We start from the raw sequence: 21,925 nt of genomic DNA, 5'->3' as shown, positions 1-21,925 counted from the left end.
GCTGCCTGACCTGCTGCGCTTTTCCAGCAACACATTTTCTACACTGTCGGTAAGTATGGACCAATCCAATGGAAGTGCTTGGCCAAATCCAGGGAGGGGCGGAGGGACAGACACAGAGACCCTATAACAAGAGTCCAGAATGGTGTTAGAATTACAGGTGGTAGTATGATTTTCAATTCTTCTTCCCTTGTAACATGTTGAATATAAATAGAATAATTGCAATTCAATTTAAAAATACAGTGACAACTTTGAAATGGTTACATTCAACAAGTTTAATTACCATCAGAACACTCAATCCTCAAAAGCAAGTCTCAAACTATTTAGCATTCGTTCATTATATTACAACATGAGCTAACTACTGCGAAAAAGCTGTTAATTATCAAGTACAAATCTTGTCAGTGTAGTAAATAGCAGGACAATGAACCACCACACTCAGAGGACTCAAATCGTGTGGAAGCACTTATGCTTCAGGCTTGCTGATAACATTGAACTCAATGCCATATTTGTTCAGTCTTTCAATCAGAGTTGTCTTCGAGAATGCTGCTCCAGGTGAGTACACCCCACCCCTAGAAGGAAGGAGGAACAAAAATAAGAAGTTTGAAACTATGAACAGCCTTTTCAGCTCCATTCAGGAGCTCAAACTGAAGACACCCTGGAGGTCTTCAAATCTAAAGCAATTAGCTCAATCACTGGAAGATAATAGTATTCTTGCAAGAAACTATTCAAATCTGTGCATCATTTAATATTTATAATCAAACAGAACCAGTCGTCCATATTGAAATTTAAAAAGCAAAGTGGAACAATATTTCATGTGCAACTGACTTAAAAAGTGTACAATAAATAGTTAAAATCTAATAGAAATAATTTTCTCTAATAAAAACAATCTGCATAGAGTGAAAATAGGCCAATTGTGACACCAACAACACATGTCAGGATAAGGAAGTGAATTAGTCAAATTGGTTCAGTTTTTTTTTAAATAGTAAAAGGACTTTACTCGAAACACTAGTTACAAAACAAGAACTTTAAGGTGAAATATCTTCATACACTGGAAATTGTGGGGTGAAAGGCAATTAAAGTTAAATACATGCATTGATTCATTAAGATAACACGTAGATTTCTAACAAGAAGGAATTGAGACATATTGAGAACGATTAAGCAAAGTTGATTTTTGACAAAGACAGGAATAATCTTATGGCTTTCACCCATTATCTCCTTTCAGAATTAAAATTTACACAATGAACTAATTTGCTTTCCTGTGCTTGTGGAAGATCTATATGCATTATCAGTTTATTATTGTAAGATGTGGCTATGCAGAATGAGAGAAATGGGAACGTTGATACACTTATTTTGTGTTTTCTGGATTAAGCTTTTAGACTCAACAACAGCATTTCAAAATTATTTCACACAGTCTAAGTTCTGAAACTCACCGATTGGGCAGAGACTTGTGTTCCCAAAGTATTGTAACAGCTGCCTGTACCATAGCTATTGGGGTCGCAATGTAACCAGGTTCTGGTAAGTAAAATAAAATAGAAGTTCTGAAATAAGGCCAACAGAAAAGTAACCACTTGCACCATCGAAAATTGAAAATCATGCTCTTAAGCAAAAGTACACTTTCCTTTGAAAGCAAACATTTGCCATACAATGTTCTATCACCAAAAGCCCACCATTTGCAGAAAAAGAGGAAGCTATCAAGATAACATTGGACTTTCTTTTCAAATTATTTAGTTATTATTTTATCAGGTGATGCATCAAAGTATACAAATATAATTTTAACAAAGAAATTCCAGGCTTTTGGAAAAATTTAAAGTATTACAACAAAAATGGTAGTCAGCAAAGAAGTCTTGGTAAAAACTATACAAATCACTAGTTAGACCACACAATACTGAACAGTTTCAGTCCCCTTAGCCAGGAAGGGATCTACTGACATGGGAGACAGTCCAAAGGGAATTCGCTGGACTAGTCCTGGGTAAGGAGTGATTCTCTTATGAGGAGAGGTTGAGTCTGTACTCATTTGTGCTCAGAAGAATGTGAGGTAACTTTATTGATACACACAAGATTCACTGGCCGGGGTGGGGGGTTGTTTTGATTAGTAAAGAGAATCAACATTTATGAGAAAAATACAGGAAAGAGGAGTTGAGGATTATCAGATTTCATTGAATAGATGACGACTCAATGGGCCAAATAGCCTACTTCTGCTCCTATGTCTTACAGCAAAAAGAGATGCAAGCAATAAGTCTAATTGTGATAGATTATTTTTCAATGTGTTACTAATTGAATTGCTAGATGCTTAAGCTTAATCAGCAATTTCTAATCAATGTGAAGACCCATTAGTGAAGAGGTCACCGATGAACATTTAATGATCAAATACTGGGAATGTCCTGGTTCATGAATCACAAAAAGCAAAAAACCAAATTCAGAAGGGAATAGGTAAGGCAAATTAAATATTGGCCTTTATTTCAAAGGGAATGGAGCATAAAGTTACGGAGATTTCACCAAAACTACACGATATTGTGTACATTAGTATGTTTTTAGCAAATATACAATCAGACCACAGCTGGAATACAAAAGAGTTTTGGGCCCTTATCCAAGGAGAGGTACACTGACATTGCAGGCAGACCAGAGAAAGTTCACTTGGCATGGAGGGAGTGTCTTACAAGATCAGGTCAAGTAGATTGGAATGTGAAAAGGAAAAGATGACATTATTGAAACATACAAGATTCTTGACAGAATAGATGCAAAGAAGTTGTTTCCCCAGTGGGATAGTTTAGGACCAGTTGGCATAATCTTAGAATATATGGTTGAATATTTAAGATAGAGAAGAGGAGAATACTTTCTCTCAGGTGGTGGTGGTAAATTTGTTGAAGCCAGGTCATTACGTTTATTCAAAGCTGAGATAGACAGACAGAATTTAATCAATAAAGGTAATCAAAAGTTATGGAGAGGAAGGAGGGAAGTGTAGTGAAGGATTATTAGTTTAGCCATGACCTCATTGAATGGTGGAACAGATTCAGTAGAGACTAAAGTAGGCCATTCAGCCCCTTGAGCCTTCTATCAAAATAAAAAGCTTACACTGTGCTAGCATCTTCACGGAAATTTCATTTTCTTCATTGGGAGTAAAACCAAGGATAGCTTTGTGGATCCATGGAAAGTAAGCTATGCAGGTAAAGACTATAACTTGATAAGAAATAGGAAGTATCAGAGGTCATTCAGCCCCTTGAGCCTCCACAGCCATTCAATAGGATAATGGTTGATTCAACAGTCCTCATATCCACTTTCCTATTTTCCCTATTACCCTTAATTTCTTGACTGATCAAGAATCTATCTCAGCCTTAAATGTAAGCAAGGACTCTGCCCCCACAACTCTGTGAAAAGCTTTGAGAAAAGAAATTCCTCATGTCTTGAACTGGTACCATCTGGTTCTAGACTCTCACGCGAGAGGGGAAACATCTTCTCAGCATTTACCCTGTTGAGCCCCTCAAGAATCCTGTATGTCTCAATGAGATCACTACTTTTTCTTCTAAACTCCAGCAAGTTCAGTCCCAATCTATGTAGCCTTTGCTCATATCAGGGAATCATCTTTGTGAATCTTTTGTGAACTGCCTCTAAGAAAATTATATATTTCCTTAAATAAGTGGACCATAAAAGACTTGACACTGGAAATTCCATGGATTTGGCAAAGCCAACCATTAACCAAAGGTCACTTATTACAAATTGGATAAAGGTAACACCATAAAAGATAAAAAGAAAGAGCAATACAAGATGAAAACTAAAAAGAAGGAGGACACAATGTGGGGACAAGTCTGGAAAAAAAACAAAAGGAAAGCAAACCATAATCAAAAATTAAGTTTCCTGAATACAGGCAGTCCTCAGATTGAAAAGAGGTTTCGTTCACAAGTCAATTTGTACGCAAGTTGGAACACAATGCAGGACAATATAAAATAGCAATTTGTAATTAAGAGGAAACATTCATCTTTCAGATCTTTAAAATTATAAATACACTCCTGTATGGAATTGTGTTTTACAGTGTTTAAGTCAAATGTTTAAAATCAGGAAGTCTTGACTTAAAATCAGGTTTATTGTCACATGTACAGGGATAGGAGTATAGCAAAAGGAATACAATGGCGCCATTTCCAGCACCATCTTAGGTACAAACATACCTAGGTTCAAAATCTTAGATATAAATTAGAAAAGAAAGAAAGAAATAAGAACGTACAAGTTCAGCATTACAGTCTTTATAAGGTCGGAAGCAGAGTGCGGGCTCCCATGCGGTCAGTAAGGCATAGAGTTCACACTGGTTCAACTCTCCACCACCATGCGGTTGGAACAATGCAGGTAACGAGAAAGGAAGAAAAGGAAAGGAAAGAAAAGAGCAAGAGGAAAAAGAAAAGAAATGGATGAGTTCTGGCTTAGGAGCCTACCCGGCTGCCATCTTGTGCGCTTACTGTACATACATCAATGAAAGCATCAACTTTCATTTCCTGTACTTTAGCTTGGTACTCTTTCATTCATATAAAATGAAAAGGTAAAGAAAGGGAAGGAGAAAGAAATTGCTTGATGGGCAATAACGTCAAACCAGATAACAGCAATAATTATACTTTATCTTTAAAGCTTGCCATCTTATCTTTTCAGTTCCCATTACTAACTCAGTTGTCTATAATCATCTGCTAATCAGTAGTAAGTACTGCTCTGAGCACAGTACAAGTGTCAAGGAAGGGTTTTAGATTTGTATAATGCGGTCATGTAATGCAAAGCATTTCGTAGAAAGGATTGTATTAAAATGCATATTTAAATAAAACTGGAACTGCAAGATCACAGAAGCATCTACAATTTAATAATTGATGAGATTTAGGCGGTGGTGGGTGAGATAGGGTTGTGAAGATCATTCTTTGGATAGACCTACTTCTCAGCTGCATGCAGGTATACTTTTAAAACAAAAGCATTAGTTTCAGTACAGCACACTGTATTCATTAAAAAGGAAATGCAAAGTGACTATGTGCACTGGAAAGACAACATAAATGTATTCAAACTACAAATTAAAGTTCTCCATCTCTCTCTCTCTATCTTTCCCTATGTTGAATTATGCTGCCTAACCTTGACATGTACTGTCATGTACTTGCTTACCACAAGAATCTGCATCTAAGCTCTTCCATCCACAATTAAAATTCTCATTATTGTTTTCAAATCTCTCTATGGCTTGGCCCCACCCCATCTCTAATCTCCTCTCAATCCTCATTCCCCTGGTCTCTTGGGCATCCTAATTTTAATTCTACACAGAAAAGAGTGCTGAAGAAACTCAGGAGCTACTGTCTGCGGAGAGAAAGCAGAGTCCACATTTGGGTCAGTGACCCTTCTTCAGGCCTGACTGTAGCTAGGAAGAGGTTGGTATATATGCTGAAGATCCTATTAGATAGAGAAGCAGAACTTCAAGGTAGGCATTCTTGGAAGGGAGCTAAACTCTAAACAAAAAGCAAAGAACTGCCGATGCTGGAAATTTGAAACAATTTTAACTGCTCCACCAGTGGGAGCTGCTCCTTCAGCTGCCTAAGCCCCTAGCTCTAGAATTCCTTCACCTAATCTTCTTTCACTACAGAGATATTTATTAAATAAAAAAAACTCAGTTGAACTTAAAACACAGTGTATTTGTCATCACCATCACTTTTCCCTGAAAATTCCAAGTAGGTATAAGAAATGGTGAGTACTTCAGACTGAGGCTAGTTTGTATTAAACATCACCCATACCTGGCCCTCTCACTTGAGTGCAGATTTTTACTGAAGGTTTGCCTTGCTGTGGATCTACATCTTCTGGATACCCTTCACCAAAGAAGGTCAAGCTGAAAGAGGTGCCTTCCATCTGGAAAGTACAACACAAGTTTCTTTTGAAAACAAACAGTCTATTTTGCTTCGTTGCAGATTATTTGTTACAGACCTTTATTGTTGTTTGATTTACACAGCAGCCTCAAATTTCAATTTGCTTTGCTGCTCTACATTTTAAAAAAAAAGGTCATCAGGATAGTTATGCTCAATACATTTAACTGAAAAGTAAAAATTAAAACAAGCTTGCATACAACTGAGCCAAATGCTGATAACTGAACAATTTGTTAGGGCAGATTCTGAAATAGTTTATTTCATAATAGAGAAGTGATTGCACCATAGCTACATCTCCATGTCTGGACTGTGGGAGGAAACCCACACAAAGATGCGTAGGTTTAGTGGACTGGCCATGGGAAATGCAGAGATAGGGTAGGGGAATGGTCTAGATGGGATGCTCTGCTGAGGGTCGGTGTGGATTCAATGGGCCGGAAGGCCTGCTTCCCTACTGTAGGGATTCTATGATACATTGAATCATGTAGAATTTCAGATATACAAATCTGAAAAGTGAGAGAAGTTGATAGTTGAAGGAGCTCTCAAATAAAATTACTTTGAATGGTCTATCCAGAAACAAAATCAATTAGTTTTTAAAAAGTGAAATGGGTATTTCAACTTTTTTTAATTAAAAAAAGGTCTTTCAGAGACCAGGAGCACATGTCAGGACAAATAATTTCTCCTATCTTACTAAAGTTCTAAGGATTTACTGTTAGTCTCCCTTTTTACTTTACTGAAATGAAGACAGTTCAAAGAATTCTAAGTTCTCCATCACAATGCAGCATGCACAGCAATACTGAAATAGAGTGAATAAAGAAATCTACCTGTAAGTTTAGAATTGACGATGGCCTAAAAATAAAAGAAGTTCAACACAAAATGAAACAACAACAAAAAAAACAAAATTAACATACCTGTTTTTTGGTTGGTCCTTGTCTTGTAAAATATCCAAACGAGAAAAACTCTGGATACTACATGTTAAACAGAAAGCAATAAAAATTACATATTCTCACCAAAAACTGATTACGTTTTTTAAAAAAAGTGGTTTATAATAATATTCTTGTGTAAATCATAGATACAAGCTACTTACTTTGATTAGAAGATTTCTTCCCAATTTACACTTTGTGAAACACCAGAGAAAGAAACCAGCTACCATTAGAAGTATGACTGATCCAATTCCACCTACAGCAGCGTAAGCACCATATTGGACCTAAAGTTACAATATCAAATTGGGTTACAGCAACTAATTATAGTCAATTAAAAGGAATACCCAAAAGTTGAAAGAGTCTATTGATAGATATAACTATAATCACAATGAACTTCCGTTAAGTGCTATGCTTGGACCGGACACAATTTTGTTCAATTAAACAGAGGAATATTAAATTGCTGATTTTTCAAATTTCCTTAAGACTACATAGTCCCTTTTCTCTGTTCTTTCTCTACAGCCCTGACACTGACAATATGCACCACACATGCCTATACCGACAAACCCAAATAATCAGGTGGGATGTACACAGTAAAATGGTTTCTTGTGAAAATTTAAGTTTCCATGTAGCAGTTTATAAATGCTTTCATTCATTTATTCCAAATGTGCATGTGTATATGTACACACTCAAGTTTGCTTCATTTTCCTTTGTTTTATTTATCAGCAATATTCTTTAATATTTTGATACTTTCATCCAATACATAAAGAGTGTTTGGTTACATCACTGTACTCATGATCCCTCATCAGTATTCTGCTTGCCTTTTCTCCCTGCTTTTTTGATTCCACTATTGGTCATCATTTTATTTTTGATTCTGAAGAATAATCCACAAGGTCATAAGAAATAAAACAGAAGTAGGCCATTCCACACCTTGAGCCTACTCCACGATTCAGTAGGATTGTAGCTAATCTGACACTCCTCACGTCCACTTTGTTGCCTTTTCCCCACAACTCTGGATTCCCTTACTAATCAAGAATCTACAATCAGCCTTAAATGTACACAAGGACACTGCCTCCATAGCTCGCTATAGCAAGGAGCTCAAAAGAGACACAACCTTCAGAAAAAAATCCTCCTCACTTCAGTTTTAAGTTGGCACTCCTTAATCCTGAGAATATGCCTTCAGTCCTGGACTGTCCCATGAGGAGAAACATCTTCTCAGCATTTACCCTGCCAAGTTCCTTAAAATCTTATATGTTTCAATGAAATCACTTTTCATTCTTCTAAACTCCCACTGAGTAGATCCCTAACTGGTTTCGTTTTTGCTGATGACATTCCCTCCAGACCAGGGATCATCCTGGCTAACCTTCTCTGAACCATCTCCAATGAAACAGTATCTTTCCTTAAAGAAGGGAACCAAAACTTCTCTCAGTACAGCAGATGTGACCTCACCAGAACCTTGTGCAGAAGCAGCAACACTTCCCTACTCTTACATTCCAACCCCTTGAACTTGACTGTTCCTGCCACCGAGCTTAAACTGGACAAGTTTCCAGCAGTTTTTCTTCAAAAATCTACTTCTTCACGTTTGAGCCAGAAATGCTCACGATAAGTCCACATAAGGTCTTAACACTAAATGGGCATCTCATTTTCTTGGCAGGTCACATAAAATTCCAACAAAATTACTCAGGCTCTGCAAAGAGCCAACTACATTGTTGGAACGGCTATAACTTGTAGACAGTTTCAGCTTTTGAGGGGGCGGAAATCACATGAATTGCATTTTTACCTCTTATTTTTGAAATATTTAAAGCCATATTCAAGGCATTTAAGAAAAGCTAAACAGACCATGAGTTTCTTACAAAAAAGTGCAGGTTTCACGGAAGCTAAGAATGTACTTACGGGGCTTTCTTTCAAGTTCTCATGCAGATAACGTTGGGTGCGTTTAACTACAGAAGCATCAGATCCCATGAATGGGATAGCATATTGATTCAATGCGTCATTATAAAATACTGATCCTCTGTGGAGGAAAAAAAATTCAAAGAAGCTTTTAGCCAAGCACGTACATTTGTTCATTATACAACACATGTTTTGAACTCTACCACATCAGGGAGAACTGCCATCTTTTCAGTTGCTTTTCCTTTTTGCTAAAAATACATCTCTTTAAAATAACACCACCCTGCTTTTTTGAAAAAAAAAAATTGAGCTTTACATCACTGTAGACTTTATTTAAAGAAATACATTGGTATTTTATACTTAGCAAAGTTTTGTAAATGAAAAGCACACAAGAATTAAGTAATAAGTCAGACCTATATATTACTTGCCATTTGGAATGGCAAACCAAGCACACAATAGTTTTCCTTGTAGCAAATCAAGGTCTAGGTCACACAGTATAAAACATTCATTTTATGTTAGTGAAGGCAAATCTTTGCACTCAAGCAGAGAAAACAAAGGGAAATTCAATGTATAGCAAATAGACAAATATTATTGCTGTCAGATGTGAAAGAAATGTTTTAAAGCAGTGGACTTTAACAAATGGGAGGCAGTGTGGAGACATCTAGAGCATTTCATGAAAGTGTTGAAAGGGTACAAAAGCACATATTTATTAGAAAAATATCAAACTTAAAAACTGCTAGTCTCCTTAGTTAACAAAATATACTATTCCTTTCAAAAGCAGCATTACTGAAAGTTTTGCCTATTTCTTGCGTGGGCGGCACGGTGTGGCACAGTGGCTAGCACTGCTGCCTCACAGCGCCAGAGACCCGGGTTCAATTCCCACCTCAGGCGACTGACTGTGTGGAGTTTGCACGTTCTCCCCGTGTCTGCGTGGGTTTCCTCCGGGTGCTCCGGTTTCCTCCCACAGTCCAAAGATGTGCAAGTCAGGTGAATTGGCCATGCTAAATTGCCCGTAGTGTTAGGTAAGGGGTAAATGTAGGGGTATGGGTATTCGGCGGGGTGGTGTGGACTTGTTGGGCTGAAGGGCCTGTTTCCACACTAAGTAATCTAAAAGGTTGGTACAGAAAGCATCAAGAGCGTAGTCTAGTGAAACATAGAAAATAGGTGCAACAGTAGGCTATTCAGCCATTTCAGCATGCATCACCATTCAATATGCTCATAGCTAATTTTTCAATTTTAGTATCACTTTCCCATTTCTCTCCAAACCCCTTGATTCCTTTAGCCTCAAGGGCCAAATCCAGCTCCCTCTTATGTAATGAACTGGCCCCAACAGCTTCCTGTGAATGAAGAAATTCTTCTTCATCTCAGTCCTGAATGGCATACCACTTATTCTGAGACAGTGACCCCTAGTTCTGGACATCGGGAACATTTTAACTTCCACTGAGCATATACAATTTTTAATACAGATGATTGTAAGCTAATGTACAATAGTCAACAGAAAACCCAAATCATGCACAGAGATTATATGCTGCCTCAGTGCATGATTGTAAATTTCAGCCATACATTGTTAATGTGCCTTCAACTATTGAGGAGAAGCACATAGTATCAACCTTGATTAAGTAAAGACTGCTTTTACACGGAATTTGTTTTTCTCACCTCCGTGTTAGCTTGGTCCCCATAATTGGAAGGGGTTTATGTCCAAACTGTCTCCTCAGTTTTCTCAGATTATCCTGATCAGACAGTCCATGGACTGCCGACTGCCAAGTTCCTTCATGAAAACTGGCACCCTATTAACAAGACAGAAATGGTTCGGACAAGCAGAAATCTCATACTAAATGCACAGACAATTTTCTTAAATCAGTCAGTCCAATTATTATCAAAAATGGTTGAAATTACAGTATATTTCTTTATCAAAAACCTGCCTTTCACTTGGCACAATTACTGTTGGTTTAAATTTACAATGAAAGGATGGTGATATTTTCAGCCCTGGAACTCATTTGAAACTGTTGAGAGGTCTCCCAGATTTCTGATAAATGTTTATCCTTTAGTTGGTTCCACCAAAAACAGACAAATCCAGTCACTTTTCATTTCTGAGTAAAAACTTGAGCACATCAAGTTTGTGCTACTTTCAAAAGTAACTAATCAACATGAGGAAACGGAGGATGATTCAATTTGGAAGCAGAAAAGAAATACGTTATTCTAAATACTAGGCTTCTCCAGTGCATACCTCTATCAAAATTATCCTAAAATATGTAATTTAACAGAGATACTACAATTGGCTTACAAAAACTGTTAACATTTATTCAATCTCTGCATCACAGAGATAAGAATCACATGGAACATGCAGAACAAAAGGGGCAAAGGGGCAATTAAATTCAGAAAGTAAGGTTGTTAATAGGTAACAATAATAATAAACCCTGGCAGAAACATGCCCTTCCTCCAATGTGCACTGTAATGTTCACCTGGGATCGTTATAAAACAAACCATCCTCTGAATAATCAAACTTGAATTAATTAATTCACTGGACCTCTTTAAAAAGATCAAGACCACTAAATATGGTCTGTTCCCATTTGATCCTTGGTGTGTACTGATCGAAAATCATAACTTGTATCTTCCTGTGATCATGGTGGAGGTATTTTTCAAAATAAATCCTGTGTATTGCTCTCCATGTTGATTGGCCTTGCAGTATGTGTATCAATGTCTTATCCTCTGGACTATCTACTGCTACTGCACTGTAACTGCTGGCATCATCAGTGTGCACACAGAATTGAAATCCAGTGTTAACTCTATCCATACACATAAATGGTGTCACTGACTAAAGGAACTCTAAAAAGACAACTTGCTTGCTGCTTTGAGTGGGGGCAGTGAGCAACTTGCAATTCCAGGATTTGCATTAAATTAAAGCATTTTATTACCCCTTTTTGATGCAGACACCTCACTGCGCCATTGCTGCCAGACACAGATACTACATCTGTATGGGCACATCGTGGCCCCAATAGTTTTGAAGCCAGAAATACAACCTTCTTTCCTTTGCTGATTTAAGTGAACAGTTCCAATAGTTCACCCCTCCAAGATTCCAAGATTAAGGTTACAGAATGTTGATGAGTCATGGGGTGTGAATAGTAAACATACCTCTGCTTTTTCTCATCTGTTCAGAAGGGTATCCTGCAGTTATGTGTGTTTCTAAATGTATTTACAGCAACAATTTTGGTTTAGAGTTTCAGACTTTTAACAAGTTTGGGATCTTAAACATATCATCTAATACCAGCATCTCTTGAAAGCCTTGACTGAACAAACCCCACTGCACACTCAGACAATGCATTCCAACCCCTAACCATTTGCCGAGTGCAAAAGCCATTCCTCGGACCTCCATTGTTTCTTATACAATTAGTTTAAATCTGGGCCCCTTTGTTCTTGATCCTTACAGCAGTGGGAACAGTTTTTCCCCATCTGCTCTGTTCACACTCAACATGATTTTAAATAGAGTACCTTTATCAAATCTCCATAGGATGCATAGTAAGTAAGTTTGCAGATGACACCAAAATTGGAGGTGTAGTGGACGGCAAAGAAAGTTCTCTCAAACTACAACACGATCTTGATCAGTTAGGCCAATGGGCCAAGAAGTGACAGATTTGAGTTTAATTTAGATAGATTAAACTATCTGCATTTTGGAAAGGCAAAATCAGGGCAAGACTTCTACACATAAATGATAAGGTCCTTAGGGGAGTGTTACTGAACAAGGAGACCTTGGAGTGCAGGTTCATAGTTCCTAGAAAGTGGAGTTTCACGTGGATTGGATAGGGAAGGGCAGCATTTGGTAGGTTTTCCTTTATTGGTCAGAGCATTGAGCATAAGAATTGGTAGGTTATGTTGCAGCTGTACAAGACATTGGTTAGGCCATTTTTGGAATACTGCTTGCAATTCTGGTCTCCCAAATATTGGAAGGATGTTGTGAAATTGAAAGGATTCAGAAAAGATTTACAATGATGTTGGTAAGGGTTGGAGGGTTTGAGTTATCGCGAGAAGCTGAATAGGCTGGGGCTATTTTCCCTGAAGCATCAGAGGCTGAGAGGTCACCTTATGGAAGTTTATAAAATAATGAGGTAGAAGGATAAGGAAAATTGACAAGGTCTTTTCCCTGGGGGGGGGAACTAAAGGTCTGTTTCCATGCTGTACATCTCTGACTCAACCAGAGCAACACTAAGGGAGAGTTGATAACAAATTAAATCTATTCTAAGTTGGTTAATTGGATGGATGCAAACATATACCAATATAAATAGCAGAGTTTATTATTTCAACTACGTTACATGAAAATCGACAAGAAACAAACCTCAGGTCCTGATTTTATTAATACGAAGCTTTCAACTGCAGTTAGAGTACCTGAAAAGTAACAATGCAAAATTCTGAATGACTAGTTCTCCAAAGTACCTGTTTAAAACAAAATCCCAAATTATCAATTATATCTTAAATATTTTTCATAATTCTCAACCATCCACAAAAATTGGATCACACCAGAGACTGCTGAACCACACAATTTTTCAACTGACATTACATAATGAACTACAAAGAAAGTTTGAAGAGCGTCTAATTAGAAGCATTTCACTGGCCAATGGATGATTATTTGCATAAAAATAACATGTAAGGGTACCAAGGAAAAAGAAGACAGGCACTAGGTAATGATGCTCATTTAAGAGGCAGTACAGGCATGATTGACCAATTACCATCCTTCAGCACTGATGGAAGGAATTCTATATCCCAGTTATCCAAAATAGTCTCACTTAGGCATCGAATTTGGCTCAAAATCATGACACCTGTTTTTATGTAAAGTTGAAACAGAATTAAGAAATTAAGAAATTGAAAATGGCAAACAGAAGGTGTTGCTAACCAACATAAGAAACAACAGCAATCAGTAGCTTCATTTTTGTTGAAGGTAGTCACTCAATGTGCAATTGAAACCATCAACCAATTGATTCTCAGAGTGCCCACAGAAATTAGATCAGTTCTGTTAATCAGAACTGGAATTTTGTGTCTTGAAATACAACCGATTACCAAAAATAAAAGATAAATAAAATACTGGATTGCAGGGTGGTATTCCAAATATATACCAAGTTTCTTAAGGTAGTTATCTTCATTACAAACCCTGAGCTACTTTCCAAGGAACAGACTGAAAACCTAGAAATAACAATCACCGCAGGTTTTGTGAATAATGCTCTTTATCGAGATGAAGCAGCATGTTAATGTACATCTCAAGTTGGCAAATCAGTAAATGTTCTCTTTCCAACTGGTTACCTTTCTTCTTTCAACACTGACTCATCTTACTCCAGAAACCTGATGCACGTCTAAGTCAACTAACATTTGTATGTGAACTTGGAGTCCAAAAGAAATCATGTTCAAAATGCAATCTGTCACTCACTGATTGGGGAGGTGATGGCCTAGTGGTATTATTGCAAGATTATTAATGCAGAAACTCAGCTAATATTCTGGGGACCTGGGTTTGAATCCTGCCACAGCAGGTGGTGGAATTTGGATTCAATTTTTTAAAAAAATCTGGAATTAAGAATCTAATGATGACTATGTCCAGTGACCCTTCTTCAGAGCAATTCTGAATGTTAACTCTTTGTCTCCACAGATGCTGCCAGACTTGAGTTTCTCCAGCAATTTCTGCTTTTGTTTTACCTTGCTATTGACTTTTCCCTATAAGTTATTTCATACTGCACAAAGAAGCAACATGCAGCTGACAGACATTGACACATCAAAACACATCTTAAAATGACATAGCAGACAAAACTACAACTCCTGAGTAAAGTCTGTCTAGATAGAAATTGAAGGATTCAGGTGTCTTGTAATACTGGTGGTGCTACAATTGTACATTTTAAATCAGTTACCCATTGTAAATTACCTTTCAATTGGTTCCTGGTAAACAATACGCCCATATCTGCTGGAATGGAATCAAAACCACAGCTTCCAACTATATATACTCCTTTTTCAGCAGCTTGATGGTCATATTTTAGTTGCATGCCTTCCAAAAACTGTTAATGACAAAATAATGCAAATTTTCCTTTTTCTTTAAAAATAATTATTGAATCAAATTACAGCATTGAAGAGCAAAAAATTATTTGACCAGCTGGAAATCTGAATTAAATGCTAAATTCTGGAAAAACACAGATGGGTGATCAGCATTTGACAGAAATTTATGTTAATTCAGAGGGGGAAAAAAAAATCTGAATCCTGATGAAGATACTTAAAGTGAATTTATTGTTTTTGGGTGCTGACTGACCCATTTATGAAAAGACTTCTGTTTTCAAAATAACCTATTGTTAACAGATTGCTTATTGATACTTTCTTGACAATTTCATGTAGTAAGTACAAAGAAATTTTCATTAAACTTTTTCAAATAATGATAAATCACTTCAAGTAAGAGGATAGATTACAAATCTGCGTTAGCATTCCCTTGATTTGAAATGCTCACTAATCAATATCACAAGTTTCTTCCATTTATCTTCATGTGATTGAACAGATTGATATTAAATCTGCAGTTCTTTGGGCATGTAGACCAAGTGTCCCATGAGATAGGAGGAGTGTGCTGGGACAGATTCCATATAATGTTTCAAAAGAGAGTTGGATATATATTTTGAAAGTGCTAAATTTAGAGAGTTATGGAGTTAGGGCTAGAGAATGGGACTAGCAGAATATCTCCCTGAGGAGCCAGTACAAACAGGATGGTTTGAATGGTCACCTTAAATACAAATTCTATGTTTCTATTTACAATGAGGAAAATACACAAAACAGTATTTTGAACACATTAAAACTATTGAGTAATATATATAAAACAGCCTCTGTTGGGAAAGTGACTTAATTATGATCTTTTTAAAATAAAAAAAGAGAAAAACATCAATACCTGAGGTTCACCACTAATATCAACGCAGTGAGTTCCATTTTCAACACAGGCCTTCACCACTGGCTCACCGAAAAATCTGTACTATAGACAGATTATCTTGGGTCAGTTATCAGCAAAATCAAGTTGGACCATTGCAATTCTTTAGTGTAGTTCATTACATAAAGAGACACTTATTTCTAACAGCTCAAAAAAAAAGGGCAATTATGTGGACAGGAGGTCAGAGTCAAAGTAAAAAGAGAAGTTAGGCTAAGAGACAGTTGAAATACAGTGGCAGACAATTGTAGGTAATTTCACATTTCAGCAAAGTATACATTCCATTGAGGAAAAAAATAAATGCGAGTAGTGCAAACTATCCCTGACTAAGGAAATTAAAGTTTTTTTTCAAATTTGGTACAAAAAGCGTACAAGGATTGTAGCAGGCAGGTCAGAATATTAAAAAATACAAATTATTGAAAAAATAATGAAGTACATGAGAAAAATAGCTAGAAATACAAACATTAACAACTTCTTTAGGTAAAGTAAATGTTGATCCTCTAAAAGGTGTCTGGGAAATTAGAAATGAAAAAGAAGAAAGTGGGAGATGAATTGAACAGATATTTTGTATGTCTTCACTATGCAGGATAGAAATAACATCTCAGATTAATTATAAACCAAGAGATGAAAGCAAGGGAGGAACTTACTATCAATAACCAGGGAACTGAGAAAACCGGAAATACTGGAAATGAAAGCTAATAAAAAGTCAAATAACCTGACAGATTTCATCGTTGGGTCTTATAAGAGCTGGATGCTGAGACAATAGACGCAATGGCTTTAACTTTCCAAAATTCCCTTGGTTCTGGAAATGCCCCATAAGAGTTAATTTAACTCTTTTCAAGAAAAGGAGGACATCACAAAACAGTAAACTATAGGTCAGTTGGCTTAATATCTATCCGAAAGATGTGGAAACCTATTATTAAAGGAAGGTTTACCACACCTTAAAGTCACATTGCAATCGAGCAGAGTAAATGCGATTTTGTGAAAGCAAGAAAGTGTTTGGCCATATATTCAAGTTCTTTGAGGCAACAAGACACATGGATAAAGGGAACCTGTGGACAAGGTGTCATATCATAGGTTACTACAAGGATAAGAACCCATGGTCTAGAAGTAACATTAGCATGGACAGAAGACATGTTAGCTAACAGGAAAGAAAGCAAGCATGCATAAATGGGACATTTTCAAGGTGACAAGATGTAATGAGCAACGTACCACAAATATTTACGATGTGAACCACAGGCCTGGATGAGATTTCTAATGTATGATTATCCAGCATCTGCAGTACTCTGCTTTCACTCAACAGATTCCTGGGATGAAGGGAGTCACCTTATGAGGAAAAGTTGAATAGGACAGGTCTGTATCTCATTCGATCTTAGTGGAACATGGAAGATCCTAAGAGGATGTGCAAAGGATGCGATCTCATATAGAAGACTGCAGAACTAAAAGGCACATTTTTTAAAAAAAAAGGCTTTCTGGTTCAAAAGGAGGATGAGATTTTGTTTTCTCTCAGAAGGTCATAGGTCTGAGAAATTCTCTTCCTCATAAAGAAATTGAGGCAGGACCAGTGAAAATTAAGGTGAAGTTTGATAGATTCTAGTTTAAGAAGGATAAGCAGAATCGTGGATGTGAGGTCACAATAAGATCAGTCATAAACTTATCAAATGGCAGAGTCAGCTCAACGGTTAAAAGGTCTACTTCTGTTTCTAATTTACATGATCATATTGTTATGATCCCTGCTGATGGTACTATTGGACAAGTCAGATCCTAGAATAAAGCCTGGCTTATTTAATCAGTAATTTGGTGGTTATTCATTGAAACATATTCACACAAAGCTGAAGGTTTTCAACAAAAGAAATAAAAGTAAACTGACAGCTAAATTTTAAAGACAAAATGATGTTAAAATCACACAGCAAAACAAAGTTTTAACTCATATCCTGATACTCTGAGATCACACTCCTACTTCAACTCAAATTTCTACTTAGCTGACTCCTTACGGTTTCTTTGCAGTGGAGTGTAAGACAACACAATGATTTTTTTTCCCCAAGTCTACTCAAGAAATGCAAGCCTAACCTTTCTCAGTTTTAATAAACCTAAAGACTTCTATGGTTTGGAAGATTCACAAACTAAGCCCTTCTCCTAAAGTGAGTATTTCCCAGATATCCTTTTAGGAAGCAGAAACCAAGCTGGTTTCTCACCTTTCACGGTGTGTAATCTTTTTATCCCATCTAGATAAATCATCTTCCCAATCTACACATTCTAATCTCTTTAGCATGCATCAAATGACACTGCATTACAGGAAAAAAAATCTTCCACAAAAATAATTTTAAAAGTTGTGCATTTAAAAATAATATTTACAATTCAGCCTATCATATCCCCATCAGTCCACAAAGATCGACTGCACACTACCCATTTACCAGCTTTTGGCCCATGGCCCTGAAGGTAGCAAGTAAATATCTGGACACTGCTCAAACATTACAAGAGTTTTTGACTCAACTACCCTTACAAGTAGAGAGCTCCAGGTTCCCATCATCCTCTGCATGAGAAGATTGCTCATCTCTACCCCTTACCTTAAAATCTCCACCTCCTGGTTAATGACCCTTCAAAGAATGGGGGAAAAAAAAGTGCTTTCCTATTAACCATATCTATGCCCCTTAATCTTTTATACCTTGAATCAAGTCTCCTTTCAATCTTCACCACGCCAAGGAAAACAACCCCAGGCTATCCAATCTTTGTTCATTGTTCAAACCATCCAACCCAGGCAACATCCTGATAAATTACCTCTGCACCCCCTTTAAAAATCACTTCCTTCTGATAAAACAGTGATCAGAACTGCATGCAATACTCCAGTTGTAGCCTAACCAGCATTTATACAGTTCCAGCATAACATCCTTGCTCTTGTATTCTGTACCTGGGCTAATAAAGGCCAGTATTCCATTTTCCTTGATAACCACCTTATCTCCTTGCACTGCTACCTTCAAGAATCTGTAGATGTGCACATCAAAAGCTTTCTGATCTTCATTATTTTACAGGAACATACCATTAATTGTGTAATACCATGTCTCGTACCCCTTCCCAAGTGCTTTACCTCACATTTTGCTTAATACTATTGAATTAAATACTGAAATGTAGTGCAAATATGTTCTTAAAAATTGACAAGACAACATTGCTCCAATAAAAGACACAAATTTGCTGCTTTTGAACTTCAATGTATACATACTGGTCCCACGCAGTTGAGGATCACTGATCCCTGCTGGCACATTTCGGCAAGTGAGAGCGGATCATTTATATCACAGATTATACATTCTTTAGACTTCAGCTCTGGTATTCCTGAAACAAGAGCATTATTACTTTACAAAGTGTATCGTGGGGAAAATGAATTTTTTTTCCATTCGAACATAAAATACATTTCATTCGATGGAACATAGCAACTACCTGTCCGCTTTAGAAATCTATTGCATTATATTGCTTCCTTGATTTTTAAAAAAGAATACGCCTTGAGTGTATACACACACCCTTTACAATAAACAAGCATACAAATCTTCTTTTATAATACAAGGGTGGAAACTAAATCTATAATCAAAACTAGTTTTAAAAGAACAAGACAGAACAAGAAATGTCATGCAGCAAAGAAATACTGAATTTCTTAAATCAGTCACCTTGGTGTAATGGGTTGAAAGCATGGAGAGGCAAAAGGAGGAAAGTTCACTTTTTAAGGATTGAAAATGAACCCCAGCAGTGATCAAATGTAAAACAGCACCTGCTTTGGCCTTTGACAAACTGATCTACTCTACCTTAGAAAAAAGAAGGCATACAAAATAACAGTTTGCAGCGTGACCATCTAATTTGATTTAGAAACAGAAAGGTTGTTTATTCCCAGCATTGCCAAATTATAAAAGAGCAAATGTTTCAACTATACACAGACAATTCAACCAATGTTTTTTAAAAAAGAAATCAGATCAACAAGACCAGTCATTCTTCTGATATCCTATGTTTAAATTATAAAAAATTTTGAGACTGCAGCTGCAGAGTACAGTGAAACAACATACTGCCAATGGTGTAGCATAGTGGAATATTCCAACGCAATTGAGATTTAAATTAGATTTGGTTTCTTTAGTTTCTTAAAATGTAAGCAAAGGTCAATCTGCCTGAATCTAACCTACTCAGTTTTAGCCAGGAATTTTAATTACTGTGCTGTGCCCACTCTAACTTCATAAAAACTCACTCATGCACTGCTCAACCCAAAGACAATCTTTAAACATTCAGCGCATCACCAACACTCCTTAATTCCTCCTCAAAACATTGTTCATCAACATGCTTACACCACACTTAATTAATCGTCCATGCACATAAAAGGCATCTGGACGAGTACATGAATGAGTTTAGAGGGAAATGTTTGTAAATGGGACTAGATTAATTCAGGATATCTGGTCAGCATAGACAAATTGGACCAAATGGTCTGTTTCCACACTGTACAACAATGACTCCATGACATCCAGAGGTTTTGGAATTGTTCACAACATTGCTGACATCTATTGCCAGTCTCTAGTTGCCCACTAGAAATTCTCACACAGGCAGAGTGCTAGAATTTATGGAGAGTGGTACATGGGAAAACTGCGAGAAGGTTATTGAATGCATGCAGAATTAATGGTCATGAAGATTTGAATGAATGTTTAATTGAATGCAATGTAAGCAGGTTGGTGTTTTCAAACACTTGTTACCCATCTTTGCAAACTTCTTGGGCCCAACATCCTAAACTACATATTCAATTCTTTAATACCAATCTACCATACTATTCACGCTATTTCATCCCCTTCGCCCACCTTAACCATACAACAGAAATGCCCACCTATATTGCTTTCTCTTGCTACACTTCTCCCACCTTTAAACCGCTTGAGAAAGTCTTGCACTTATACAGCACTTTTTATGACTTATACCCTCTGACAGTGGACTTTAGTCACTTCTAATGCTCTAGCTACATTCGTATATAGGTCTGACTTTTTAAGTGCCTCGGGACACCTTGCTCCAGATTTAAATTTATGCAAATATCTTATGGCAATTATTGCAATAATAACCACCCTAACATCAGAATGGTTCATCTTAGCTTTAAAAACACAAGAGCCAAAATTAAACAGAGATCCTCAGTGAGTTTGAATTAATTCACTCCAGCACTGGAGAAAGAGCAGACAAGAATTCTGACTCAAAACAAAGCTGACTCGGTGTTGTCAACTTTGGAAAAATCAATATTTGCAAGCCATTTCAGGTAAATGAACCATGGGACGAGCATTTCATGTCCTGACACATTGGTGCTCATAACAACCGGGGAGGAAGCAACTAGACACATACTCGGTCCTTCAAAGCAAAAGGATTTTATATGATCTTTCTCTCACTAGTCTTTCAATTTAACTGGGAGGATTTGCCTTTGCATCGCAAATACCACTGTGACTCCTGAGGCCTGTTAGCGGCCCAGAGGCCTGAGACTCACCAAGAGCGCTGGCCGCCCGTCCCAACACTTCCTCCAGCTTAGTGCGGTTCCTACCGGCCACGGTCCAGGTGAGCTGCCGCGGGCCATCTGTCTCGGACGCCACCCGAGCCGTCTCCTCTACCACATACTGGCCGGTAAAACCGGAGGCGCCGAAGATAATCAGATCGTATGGCCTGCCGATCGCCATAGCTACAGAACCACTCGTCTGAAGACCAAGCGAGACACCGCACACACAGCCTATTAAACCCCACCCTCCGCCCAGTTCTGCGCCTCGTTACCAAAAGTCCATCTTTAAACATGCAGCAAATAGCTGATTCAAATAAGCTGCAGTCCTCATCTGAGTTCAACAATCAGCATAGTCTTTATTTCATATGTCTATTTCAGCCTTTTTTGAATTTAAAATTCCCTTTATTTATAAACAAATAAATAAAGGTCATGTTGATTGGGAATTTTCTTGGTCGTTTTCCCACAGCTTTGATTTTGTTTTAAAAAATACAGTTTTTGAGTTTTTAAAGCAAAGTATCTTCACAAGTTTCAGGAGAACAATCTTACAATGGGTACGTTAATGGTTGGATGATTTAATAGAACATAGAAAATTACAGCACAGAACAGGCCCTGTGGCCCACGCTGTTGTGCCGAGGGTTAATCCTAATGTAAAATAAAATAACTTAACCTATGCACCCCTCAATTCACTGCTATCAATGTGCATGTCCAGCAGTCGCTTAAATGTCCACCACCAGTGCTAGCAAAGCATTCCATAGATTCACAACTCTCTGCGTAAAGAACCCTTCCTCTGACTTCCCCTCTATACCTTTCTCCTAATATCTTAAGACTATGACCCCTC

General features: G+C 37.3%; 1 protein-coding gene across 1 annotated transcript; it reads right to left on the bottom strand.

Annotated features, from left to right (window-relative positions):
• Positions 1 to 252: 252 nt before the first annotated feature.
• On the bottom strand, positions 253 to 21,351 carry sccpdha.1 (saccharopine dehydrogenase a, tandem duplicate 1). Its single transcript, XM_043695436.1, has 12 exons — positions 21,082 to 21,351; positions 18,817 to 18,926; positions 15,567 to 15,647; positions 14,568 to 14,697; positions 12,999 to 13,048; positions 10,325 to 10,455; positions 8,675 to 8,792; positions 6,949 to 7,068; positions 6,773 to 6,829; positions 5,739 to 5,850; positions 1,428 to 1,509; positions 253 to 566 (listed from the first exon to the last, which is right to left on the bottom strand). Exons 1-12 carry the CDS (start codon positions 21,266 to 21,268, stop codon positions 461 to 463), a joined length of 1,284 nt encoding a protein of 427 aa, XP_043551371.1. The 5' UTR covers positions 21,269 to 21,351; the 3' UTR covers positions 253 to 460.
• Positions 21,352 to 21,925: the final 574 nt, after the last annotated feature.

Source organism: Chiloscyllium plagiosum, chromosome 9 (genome assembly GCF_004010195.1).
Source record: "Chiloscyllium plagiosum isolate BGI_BamShark_2017 chromosome 9, ASM401019v2, whole genome shotgun sequence".
NCBI classification, from domain to species: Eukaryota; Metazoa; Chordata; class Chondrichthyes; order Orectolobiformes; family Hemiscylliidae; genus Chiloscyllium; species Chiloscyllium plagiosum.
This window is presented reverse-complemented; position numbering and strand designations above follow the sequence as displayed.

Excerpts from the sequence above, each read along its gene's own strand:
- sccpdha.1 (XM_043695436.1), bottom strand. The coding sequence starts at position 21,268 with ATGGCGATCGGCAGGCCATACGATCTGATTATCTTCGGCGCCTCCGGT. Across the intron at positions 8,793-10,324 it reads GGGACCAAGCTAACACGGAG|AGGATCAGTATTTTATAATG; the intron begins GTGAGAAAAACA and ends TTTCCTCCACAG. Across the intron at positions 6,830-6,948 it reads GAAGAAATCTTCTAATCAAA|TATCCAGAGTTTTTCTCGTT; the intron begins GTAAGTAGCTTG and ends TTTAACATGTAG.